Here is a 12879-nt window from a genome sequence, read left to right as displayed (position 1 = left end):
AAGCCCTTTCTGTCAAATGTGTTCTATCTAATATTATCTACCTAAAATAACATTACTATCTACTAAATCATTTTATGTACTTTTTCATACTTACATAGGCTTATCTGTTTTTTCCACTGTCTGTGAATCAGAAAGGGTATCATGGAGTTCATCTAAATAAAACAAAAATCACAGAATTTTCATTTTTTTCATGCAACTGGAAGGTAAAATGGGGTTATTATAACTGTATTGGGATAAAGAGATTGATTTATTTTAATTCCTCTCTCTCAAACTTATTAGGAGCTATGGTTATATGCTATTTCCTTATAATCTCAAAAATGTCCTTGTTTAAAGCTAAACACATTTGTTATAAATCTCTGGCATCAGTGAAAGTCAGTGAGCAAAAGGTATTACTGAGAGTTTTCTTTCTCCTGGTTTCTCCCAACTCCTTATCTTTTTTAATTGACTAAAAAATACTTACTTGGGTTTTGATTTGGGAATTCAATGTCCTCATTTTCTGTCCTTTCTACGATGTTAGCAGTTTTGATATGCTATAACATAGAAAACAGGTTCAATGTAGAGTTAGATTAAGTGTTATATTCAAACAGCTTTTAAAGAAGTGTTAAGGGTTGAAAAATGAGTATGCCTTCTATAAAAGTCAGATAGTGTCATATCAGACAGTGTTATATCTACTCTAGAACTCTGCCTATAACAAAATACAGGGAAATAAATTTAATTGCACACAAGGAGGCAGAAGGTTCTAAAATTTTCTAATTTCATCCTTAGCCAGAATAATCATTCAATTTTTATCAATTATAATTTCTAGAACCTCTATGGCACATTTCCTATCACTACTGATTTCCTAGCCTACATCTCTATACTATCATCACCGAAGTACACAGAAAAGCTAGAAATTAGGAGTATTGCTTTAAAGCATTTGGCCATTTCCCTGATAACTTTTTGTCTGCATCAAGTACCCTTGTCCCATAGCCACAGACTCATACTTATCTCAGATCAAATAAAAATTTCCATCACTTTCATAAAAAATGCTGCCTAGCTCAAAAAAATTTACTTTGTTATATCTGTCTTTTTTCTTAGTCTAGCAGATAGATCCCTATATTGTGATGGGAGCAGCTATAAAAATATGCAGGCTTTCACAGTGACAAACAGTTCTTCTGACACATGTAGAACAGTCCTAGGCAGAATGTCAATTATCTTACAATAGTCAGGACCATGCCACAAAACTGAAAAATAGTATTCTTATTAAGAAACGCTTAACTAGAAGAATCAAACTATTACTTTAACTGTTTTTTCCAATATCTTCACTTCTTATATCCTTTATTTTTTGCATATACCCATTTTATTTTTTTAAATTCTTTACTTTGCTCTTTAGTTTTAACTGTAACATCAAGACTACTGGGCATATATTTATGGACTAACGACATGATTAAACTGCCTTAAATTTATTTGGGCCCTCTATGTTGTCTAACACTTTACTTATTTTTAGATCTCTCTTTGGTCAATATCTATTCCAAATTACTTATTTGTCCATTGCCCCCTTCATCAATAGATTCTCAGGAGAAATTTACCATCTTCATCCAACTGGGGAACAAATACTGGATGTTTCACACCTACAACATTAGTTTATTTTTCTAAGAAACCATTTCCCTTATCCATTCCCTTTGATATCCCTTCAACTACCTGGAACAAATGTCCTTTTCCTCATTATCCATTTGACTAATCTTTTGGTCCTTCAAATCTCAATTCACTGTCCCTATCTCCCTAAAAGGCCACTGGTTCATTTTGACCATCCTGTGGGTTAGGTACCTGCCTCTTCCATATGATACATTAACTAGTGCATATGTGTGTATATGTGTGTATACACACACAAATATATATGATGCTATATGTAGTGATATAATTACCTCAAAATTCTGTCTAATCCTTACACTAGGATTTTGATATACTTAAAGGAAAATACCATTGAATATCACATTTCTGTATTTACCATGCCTTTTTCATAACAGATATATTTTTTTACTTTGTCTTTCCTATCTTTCCTTCTTAATCTGGCAGATAGTTCCCTATATTGGGATGGGATCAGCTATTAATATATGCAGGTTTTACAATGACAAAGAAAAAATACATAATAAACTAAAATATAAAGAATGTGGCTCATGCCTATATTTCTGGCTACTCAGGAGGGTGAGATCTAAGGATCATGGTTTGAAGCCAACCCAGGCAGATAAGTTTGTGAGAGTCTTCTCTCCAATTAAATCACAGAAAAACCTAAAAGTGGCACTGTGGCTCAAGTGCTAGCCTTGAGGTAAAGGAGCTCAGGGACAGTGACCAGGCTCAAAGTTCAAGATCCAGGGCTGGCAAAAATATAAATAAAGACGGGAAGTCCATTTCTCCTGTCAAATGTGTAAATTAGCTCTAGTGAACAGATGTTAATGTCATTGAGTTTTATTGTAAGCACTGCTTTCAAGGACAATAATGATATACAGAAAAAATCTAATTTTGTAAACTAAGCAAGTATTTGAAAGTACAATTAGCTCAATATACATTGTAATACTATAACAACATGTTAAAACTTTATTTTAACAATACTTTCAAAGTATACTTACTTTTTCTCTATTTTTTCTTCTACATCTTCTTTCAGATGTTCTAGATTCAAGTAATAAAGCATCATCCAATCCATTTTTGGATGTATTAGGAACATTAACTTTTTCTGAGAAACTTAGCCTTGGCAGCAGTGGTGGCTTACTTCTTCTTCTTCGTGGTGTTACTAAAAGGAGGACAAAAGACAGGTAAATCTGTTTTTTATTTCTGTTACTGAGGTACTTTCAGGATGAGAAAGCTAATTCAGATAAGAGGAGTAAGAAAGGAAGGCTTAGGACGATATGCAGCTTTATTGGCTAGATGAATAAGTGAAAACAATGCCATAGGGTAAGTAGACTGACTCAGTTTCAGACCCTGTTATGCACTAAGCAATTGCCTATTAGGCAATGAGTTTCTGAATAAAAGTTCTATATTAAATTGGCATTAACACTAAGGATTTAAAGAAAGTAGCAGACAATATATTTTTTAACCTGAACTCGTAATATGTGCCAAACTTTTAGTATAATAGTAAATTCTTGGTATTAGGTAAGGTCTAAACATTTCACAAGATTTTTTTGTTAAACATATTTTTTATTTCATGCTTTAAACAAATTAATGAAATAAGAATGTAAGTCCCATGTTATAATAAGACACTGGTTCTAAATTTAGCTAGAGGATAATCTGTGCAAAGTACAAAAATTGGAGTCAGGAATTAGTACGTACAAGAAAACTATTGATTCAATGTTATTTTTAAGCACTATATTATGCTACATCCTGTATGAATTATGACAAATCATTAATACATGGCAGCAATATTTTAAAAACTGTTTATCAATGCCCATTATATCTTTCAGAAATTTGTAATGGGAAAATGATCAACTTTCTTATCTTGAATCTATCCTCTAGGTAAATTATATCCATAATTTTTCTGATTTAAAAAATATATTTAAAATACAATACTTGTTTTAAAATCTTTAAAGATTATTAAACTTACTTGCATTGACTAATAGTACTGGACTTCTCACAGTGTATCTGTCTGTACCGGCAACAATCATTGATGCTTCAGACATTTTCCTTTTGCTAGGAGTAGTTATCTTAAGCCATGAGAAACAACCATAGTAAACATACATTCTCTATTAAAGTTAAATATTTTACAATTTCACTCATAACAATTTGCAATGACTATATACATTTTGCCTTGACTACATTAAAAAAACAATATGCAGAAATTTCTGTGTCCAAGGCTAATTTGTAGGTTTTTATGTTCATGTTTGGCAATAAATAAAGTAACTAAAACAAGTACACATTGTCTTAAAGAAAGTGTGCTGGTGCACAATTTCAGGAAAAGGCCTATAAAGATAAGAAACACGAGAATATCTTAGAACAGAAAGTAGCAATTTGGCTATAGAACACTGAAGTCTGCAGTCTAAGAGCTCAAATTATGTACATTAGAGAAGCTCTGCAAGCCGGGCGCCAGTGGCTCACGCCTATAACCCCAGCTACTCAGGAGGCTGAAATCTCAGAATCATGGTTCAAAGCCAGCTGAGGCAGGAAAGTCTGTGACACTCTTATCTCCAATAAACCACTAGAAAACTGGAAGTGGTGCTGTGGCTCAAGCAGTAGAGTGCTCGCCTTGAGCTGAAGAGCTGAGGGATAGTGCCCAAGACCAGAGTTCAAGCCCCACAACTGACAAAAAAACAAACAAACAAAAAAGCTCTGCAAGAAGAAGGTATCAGGATGTTCAGAAGGTGGAGTCTCTCAGGATTTAGAGAAAACCTACATAACTGATGAGCAGAGAGACTACCTTTGATCTAGTATGAGAAGTAGAATGCCAAAACAAGCTGAAAAAGGAGAGGACCTTAAGAAACCAAGGTATGGAAAAGAAGGCTAAGAAATGCTTCTACTGGATGCAGTCTACAAGTGGTCTTCACTTGAAGAAGAAGAAACAGAGCCTAACACTTGGCTTGCTTTCCTTGCTTTACAAAAAACAGAACCCTGGGGCTGGCAAGGGGCTCAGTGGTAGAGCGCTTGCCGTTCCTCAGCGCCACATAAGCAGAAAAAGCCAGAAGTGGTGCTGTGGCTCGTGTGGTAGAGCGCTAGCCTTGAGCTGAAGAGCTGAGGCGCAGCACCCAGACCCACAGTTCAGGCCCCACAACTAACAAAAAAACAAAACAAAAACAAAAACCTAGAACATTGTAAATTTTTTATTGTATATTATAATCAAAGTAAAGATACACTAAAATAAATGGGGGAAAATAGTAATATATTCTGTGTATCTCAATTTGGAATTCATAAATGTAAACTGTAGAATATACCTTATCCTAAAGTATGCACATGCATGTATTATGATTGTTCAAAACCATTAATATATACATTCTAGTTGCTTTTTTTTGTATCTCTAGCAATGACATGTTCTATGGTAGTTTCATAAGCAATTATTTTGATCATATTTACCTCGCCCTGATTACTTATGCTGTCCTCTTGGCTGCTATTTTTGGTGCATTTTAGAGGGTTAACAGATTCCTTTGGGGAGTTAAATTTTTCTTTTAAACTAACAGGTTCTTCTTCAATTGGTGAGACCTGACTTTCTGGAACCAGCATCTGTTAGAAAATTTAGAAACCCTATATTAAAACTGTAAACCACAGGAAAATCTTTAAAACCATTGTATATCTTAGTAAAGCTCTTATTTCATACTTACAAATCTCAGTTCCTTCTTTCTTCTATCCCTGTACTAATTGTTTTTTGGGGTTTTTTTGTTTTTTTGGGGGGGTCCGGTCGTGGGGCCTGAACTCTGGGCCTGAGCGCTGTCCCTCAGCTCTTCAGCTCAAGGCTAGTGCTCTACCACCTGAGCCACAGCGCCACTTCCGGCTTTTTTCTTTTTGCTTATGTGGTGCTGAGGAATCGAACCCAGGGCCTCAGGCATGCAAGGCAAGTGCTCTACCACTGAGCCAACTTCCCAGCCCTCCCTGTACTAATTGTTAAAAGTCAACTCAAAACAAGTATTCAATTTGTAGACAGTTTTGTCACAGTGGAAGGACACATACTTCTCATTTTTTTCTGCTTATGTGGCACTCAGGAATTGAACCCAGGGCTTCATGCATGCTAGGCAAGCACTCTAACATTCCTAGGCACTTCTAAGTTTTTGTGTGTGTGCTGGTCCTGGGGCTTGAACTCAGGGTCTGGAAGCTCTCTGGTCTTTTTTGCTCAAAGCTAGCACTCTGCCACTTGAGCAAGCTCCATTTTTAGCTTTTTGGTGGTTAACTGAAAGTAAGAGTCTCACAGACCTACCTGCCTGCGTTAGTTTCTATTAATGATCCTCAGATCTCAGCCTCCTAGTAGCTTGGATTATAGGTGTAAGCCATTGACACCCAGCTTTTACTTCTAAATTTTAAAGTTACCAACATTGTTATTTATCAATAACTGTGGTTAAATTATCATTAACTAATATATGTATTTTATTACAGTATCATCTATATCAAGACTACCTGTTTAATTCGCTATTCAATACCAACTTTATTATTATGATACTGTTTAATGTTAAGCCTAAACCCAATAATAAAAATCAGTAAGAAACATACCTGGGATCCACTTGCATCAAAAAGAATATGCACAGATGTTTTGGCAACTGAAATACCATGCTTCTTGGTAAATTCCTAAAATTCAATTAATTGAAAGTGGTATGATTTTCCTTTTCTTTCCATTCAGTGCAATTATTTTTCTACCTATCTTCCTCAGAATTGCCAAGTAATCATTAATTGTTACTTTTCGGATACAAATACCCTATTTCAGAACCCTTCCTTTACTTTCTACCAACCACAGCCTCCTAAGCTTTCCATTTTGTTCCTTGAACAAAGGTTCCTCCCAAATATATCTACTGAAGCTTGTCAAAAGAACATCACCCCAAAACACCCCATAAGTTGTCAACTGATCATTCCAGTTAAATAATAATCATCTTATAATCTTGTCAAGCATCTCATCTAAATCCTATTCTTCAACTCAATGGGCCATTTCAAGCCACCTCCACAATAGTGCCTTACTTTTAATCCTAAGTCTTAATGAATATTTTATTTCTGTAACTCTTTTTCCTTAAAGTTATTTGCTTCTGAGACATCATTTCTGTAAAATAGTTATTTATCTCATCTTACTTTTTTTTTTTTTTTTTTTGCTAGTTCTGAGGTTTGAACTCTGGGCCTGGGCACTGTCCCTGAGCTCCTTTTGCTCAAGACTAGCACTCTGTCACTTGAGCCACAGTACCACTTCCAGCATTTTCTGTGATTTAATTGGAAAGAAGAGTCTCACAGACTTTTCTGCCTTGGCTGGCTTCGAACCATAATCCTCAGATGTCACCCTTCTGAGTAGTTAAGATTACAGGCATGAGCCATCGGTGCCCAGCTTCATCTTACTTTTTAAACACTTGTCTGGAATTCTTCAAATATTCTAAACAGTGGCTTCTAATTCTGTCAATTCAGATACTTTCTAGTAGGCATCTCAAAGGACATGGCTAACAAGCTAATAGATATTACACAGTATAGATTTTAAAAATCTAATATAATCATGTCATTTTAAGAATTCCAAAATAGAATGATACTTAATTAAAAACAATGACACTTAACTGAGAGCCACAGACTTGGTTATCAATACTATAAAAAATAGTTAATATTTAGTTTAAAAACTTACCCTATATTTGCTTGTACCAAAAACTTTTTGAGCCACATTGGTAATTTCTAGTGATATATCAAAATACAAATACAGTTCTTTTCCTTCGGTTTGACTAATTTTTACTATATTTTTCAGAATTATAGACAGTAGCTTCTTTGAGTCTTTCACTATACACAAACAAATAATATTGATTAGTTTATACCACTTCCTATGGCATCATCCAGTTAGTATAAGTAAGAAAACTTCAGCTTATTAAAATTGAATCACAATTTTAAATTTTAGAACCAAACACTGTTTAATAAATTTTTGTACCATCTATGTAAAAATGTATGGGAGGGACAACTAGAATAAGATAAAGGATAGAAGCTGGCTTTCTGTGTCTTCTCTGGTGAAGTGGGTTCTCGTTCACCAGAGCATGCTGTTATATATGATTATCCTAACCACTTTAAATTCTTGCATAAGATGAGGTGCTGATGACTGATAATAAAGATAGTATGCTTATGTATGCAATATGCACATCCAAGTACAGTGGGCATTCTGGCTGAATTTCTAAGAGTTTTCTTCTTCATTCATCTAGCCTTTTCCTACTGGGCCTCTAATCACAATTCCAGCAAGCATTTTACAGTGATTGAGAAACTCTTAAACTTAAATGGATATTCAAAAGCTTTATATGTGAGGAGACTTATACTATTTGTAACGAATCATAAATATAAAATAATACATTTTGGTACTGACAGAAGGAATGTAAAGAGATCAAAGAAACAGATACAAGCACTAAGAATTAGACATCCTTATAGAACCTACTTATAGACTTGTTTTTTCTTGTCAGTTGTGGGGCTTGAACTCTGGCCTAGGTGCTGTCCCTAAGCTCTTCAGCTCAAGGAAAGCCCTCTACCACTTGAGCCACAGCACCACTTCCAGGTTTCTAGTGGTTTGTTCGAGATAAGAGTTTCACAGACTTTCCTGTCTAGGCTGGCTTTGAACTGCAATCCTTAGATCTCAGCCTCCTGAGTAGCTAGGATTACAGGCATGAGCCACTGGCACTTGGCTTATAGATATTTTTTTAAACACAGAAATCCAGTGGAAAAAGGAATGATATTTCAGTAAATAGTATAGGAATCAATGCCTCTCTCTCATAAAAAATAATTCTGATTCCTGCATAACATCATAACCAAATATTTATTTGTAATAGTAAGAAAAAAGGCCAAAACCACAAAGTGTTTAAAGGAAAACATTCTTGTCATTTAGGGATAGACCTCTGCAATCAACATATAATAAAAAGTTGATGATGTAAACTTCAAATTTAAAAACTTCTGTCTACCACAGATACAATTAATAAAGTGAGTAAGCATAATGTAGACTGGAAGAATATTCACCAAAGATATTTGCCAGAGTACTCTTATCCAGGATATAGGAAAACTACTAAAATCCAATAATTAAAAGGGAGATCTAATACAAAAGTATTTAAATAGATGCTTCACAAAGGGAAGATAAGTGCTGCATATTTTATATGTGTGTGCAGCACTTGTATAAAAGTGCTCAATACTGGTTATTAGGAAAATGAAAATCAAAAACTGTAATGAGAAACTACCTTATAAGCACTGAAATGTTTAACAAATTAATTTTTAACTATTCCAGTCTGCCAAATTATATGATTTTTGTCTTATTGTTATGCAAGTCCCCTCGTGGAAATGGGGAGAATAGATGTTTGGATTTAATCAAGCAAATCTGATAATAATGCAAGACTGACTAATCATGGCTTTTTTTCTTTTTAAAAAGATTTTAAGTTATTATTCAAAGGAGTCACCATTTAGCAAAGGAATTTATGAATGCAAAGCATCCTGATCAATGTCACCCCTTTTCAACATTCCCATGCATCCCTCACTTTTTTAAATTTTATGGGACACACATTGAATTCTTGACTGCATTCTCTCCCCTTCTCCTCTGCATCCCTCTACCTCTCTCTCCTTGACTCCACTCTGCCTCTTTCAAGTACCTATTTCCTGGTCTTTATTTTGTTGAACTTGACTTTGCCTTTCTAAAGAATTACACTCTTTTGACTTCTCCCTTGAATCTACCATATTTCAGCTAATACACTGTATAATCATGGCTTTTAGGTTAGCTAGGAAGGGAAAGAAATAAGTACAGGAGCATGGTGGCAGATTAAAGGGAAAATGTGAGGTAAGGAATTTCATGATTTATGAATGTGGATATCTGAAATGCTGATTTTGTTCTGACTAGTTCATTTGTTATCCCAGAGAAGATGCAGTTTCTGTTCCCTATTCCATATGGCAAGAGACAAGAAGAAAATTATAAAAAGTAAGTTTAAAGTCTAATACCTTCAATGCTGTACATTTGAACTTTTTCCTCAGGCACAGTGACTGCTTCCCATTGATGATCCTTAAATGCAAGAAAGGGCCTTGAGCATATAAGAATTTATTCCTGATTTAAAACTTCTTTGGACACCAAAGTTTAAGGTGTATGAACTGTAAAAGTAACTAACATACATACACATTCTTGTTCCAGTGATTAACTATGTTACACATGTTATATTTAATCTGTTTTGTTCACTCTTTTTTGGTGTTGGTATTCCGGCTTGAACAATGGCTTTGCATTCTTGCTTGGCTTTTTCCTGCAAGGCTGGCACTCAACCATTTTTAAGCCACACCTCTACTTCTAGCTTTTTGCTGGTAATTGGAGAGGAGAGTCTCGTGAACTTTCTTGTCTGGGCTGGTTTCTAACCACACTTAGATCTCAAGTCTCCTGAGTAGCTAAGATTACAGGCATGAGCTACCAACGCCAGGCCCTGATATATTTTAATCCAGCTTCCTACCATGAATATGCACCCCAGTGCTCAGTACAAATCTATCATATAATTAATGTCACAATAATTCAATATTTCAATAATTGAGTTACTTCTTATAATTACTCACTGGCTCCACTGACTTCTTTTCTCCTATTCTATGTGTGTAATCTACACACTAACCATACCACATATCTTTCAGTTCTTTCAGTATTACATTTATTCATTCTTTCAAAAAGTGTGACCCTTGCCAGGCGCCGGTGGCTCACGCCTGTAATCCTAGCTACTCAGGAGGCTGAGATCTGAGAATCGCAGTTCAAAGCCAGCCCGGGCAGGAAAGACCATGAGACTCCTATCTCCAATAAACCAGTAGAAAACCGGAAGTGGCACAGTAGCTCAAGTGGTAGAGCGCTGGCCTTGAGCTGAAGAGCTGAGGGACAGCGCCCAAGCCCAGAGTTCAAGCCCCATGACTGACAAAAAAAAAAAAAAGTGTGACCCTTGAATAGATATAAATAAGAAAAAGATTCCTGGTCTCATAAATATTATATTCTTTGGGATAGAAATGGACAACAAATGAAATTATTTTAAATAGTAATCACTACTATGGAGATACTAAGAAGGGCGTTGTAGGTCATTATCTACGTTGTACTACATTATACTGAATGACCACAGCATACCTGTCTTAGGAGTTAATATTTGTGTTGAAACCTAATTGGAAAGGAATTAAGGTGCAAGGATCTATCTAAAGGATGTGTTCTAGACCAACAAACTAGGAAGCAGAAAATCAGAAATGGTTATGATCTTTTTGAGAAAAGGAAATAAATAAGTCTGGAGCCCAGAGAATGGTATGAAACATCAGAGAAACAGCCAGGGAACAGGTCATATATGCTTATATGCTGTATTATATGCTGTATTACAAAAGAAAAGAAGATGGTACTATATGGAGAATAGTTTCTCAGGAGAGCAACAGAAAATACAGGAAAAACATACTATTGCTAAAGAAATTCAGAGGAAAGAAGTTCAAAATACATTTGGGGGAAGAAGCATTCAAGAAAATCTTGACCAATAAATATTTGTAACAAATATTTGGAACATAATTTATAAATCCATTTTAAACATTCCATATCATGAATACTACCATAATATGATTACTTATTTTCTGGTCTAAATCATCCATTAGAGTGTAATACAGGAACATCTCATTAGATTTAGAATCTAAGTAGGGAATGTCTGGTTTATGGGCCCTATAAGCCTCCCAAAATCATTTGCTACGTGCCAGTACAGACACCTATATTTCTTGTTGGCTGCCCTCAGACAGTATGCTTGAATTAATAATTTTGAATGATCTGAGAATGATGTTATACATAATGAAATAAAGCCAAGTAACAGTGGCTTATGGCTGCAATCCTACCTACTCAGGAGTCAGGGATCTAAATATTATGATTAGAAACCAGCCCAGGTAGGAAAGTCCATGAAAGTTTCACCCCAGTTAGCAAAAAGCCAGAAGTAGAGCTGTGATCAAGTGGTCAAGTGATCAAGTGATCAAGCTTTGAGCAGATAAAGCTAAGGAATGTATAGGCACGAATTTTTTTTTGATAAAAGTAAATAAATGGCTGTAGGTAGAAAAAGGGGTTCCTACCCTTTTACTGGACCAAGGTGAATGAAGGCATGTAATTCATTACTATTCTGCCAAAATAAAATTATTGTTTCTAAAAGAAAATTCAGTTTCTCCTTCAAATGCCGAAGAAGAAATATGTTGATAAAAACTGTTCTTGCACCTGAAAGAAGCAGTGCTTTTCACTGGAATTCAATTTTAATTAGGCCTTTTAATAAGGTACTTTAAAATAAAAAGAAAAATATGTGGAAATCCTAAGAAGTATTTGGCTACTGTTTACTTATAAAGAGTTTACCTGGAAAAAAAAAACAGGAATCTGCTAAGAAATAGATTTATACTTTCCAACTGTAAGACTTCCAACATAATATTATCAGCCATAACCAGATTGGTAAATGTTTGAGCAACTCTCACTGAAATGAATATATGCCAATGTACCAAATATAAGGTGGTAGCTATTGCTGTTAAGATATAATAGCTGTTCAAAGCCAGCCTGGGCAAAAAAGTCTGTGAAACTCTTATCTCCAATAAACCACCAGAAAACCAGAAATGGTGCTGTAGCTCAAGTGGTAGAGCACTAGCCTTGAGCTGACGAGCTGAGGGACAGCGCTCAGGCCCAGAATTCAAGACCCACGACCGACCAAAAAAGAAAAAAAAAAAGATATAATAGCTCAAGTGCTTTTCCTCAGGTAGCAAAGGTCAGTAGAAAATATGCCATCTAGGGCTGGGAAGGTGGCTCAGTGGTAGAGCGCTTGCCTTGCATACATGAGGCCCTGGGTTCGATCCTCAGCACCACATAAGCAAAAAGAAAAAAAAGCTGGAAGTGGCACTGTGGCTCAAGTGGTAGAGCACTAGCCTTGAGCTGAAGAGCTGAGGGACAGCGCCCAAACCCAGAGTTCAGGTCTCACGACTGGAGCCAAGAAAAAAGAAAATATGCCAGCTATTTGGAAAGCTTAAGCATTATTGAAATATAAGATAGGAAAAAACTGAAATTCACTTTCAAATGCTGCCACAAGAATCAATCACTCACTACTTTCAAAGACAAGTTTTTCTGAGTGAATAATACTATTTATCATCTTTGTTAGTGTTACTGTTAATAGAGTACTTCTATGCTTAAACAACTGCAACCTTTCTACTTTCTTTTTTCTGATAGTGATAGAAAAAGGTGCCGAGGGCTTTTACACATGTTGATGAAGTACTCTACCATTGAGTCACACTTCTGCA

The 12879-nt window shown here is 35.4% G+C and overlaps 1 protein-coding gene across 1 annotated transcript in view; it reads right to left on the bottom strand.

Annotated features, from left to right (window-relative positions):
- The window catches only part of Sycp2 (synaptonemal complex protein 2), a 52696-nt gene that overhangs the window by 27615 nt on the left and 12202 nt on the right, over positions 1 to 12879 (bottom strand). The window contains exons 13-20 of the mRNA XM_013024285.1: positions 9580 to 9640; positions 7259 to 7407; positions 6160 to 6234; positions 5035 to 5181; positions 3575 to 3674; positions 2607 to 2767; positions 461 to 530; positions 97 to 152 (exon numbers count right to left, since the gene is read on the bottom strand). Coding sequence (XP_012879739.1) covers positions 97 to 152; positions 461 to 530; positions 2607 to 2767; positions 3575 to 3674; positions 5035 to 5181; positions 6160 to 6234; positions 7259 to 7407; positions 9580 to 9640 — 819 coding nt within the window. The remainder of the gene's footprint in view (positions 1 to 96; positions 153 to 460; positions 531 to 2606; positions 2768 to 3574; positions 3675 to 5034; positions 5182 to 6159; positions 6235 to 7258; positions 7408 to 9579; positions 9641 to 12879) is intronic.

This window comes from Dipodomys ordii, unplaced genomic scaffold, assembly GCF_000151885.1.
Source record: "Dipodomys ordii isolate 6190 unplaced genomic scaffold, Dord_2.0 Scaffold75, whole genome shotgun sequence".
NCBI classification, from domain to species: Eukaryota; Metazoa; Chordata; class Mammalia; order Rodentia; family Heteromyidae; genus Dipodomys; species Dipodomys ordii.
This window is presented reverse-complemented; position numbering and strand designations above follow the sequence as displayed.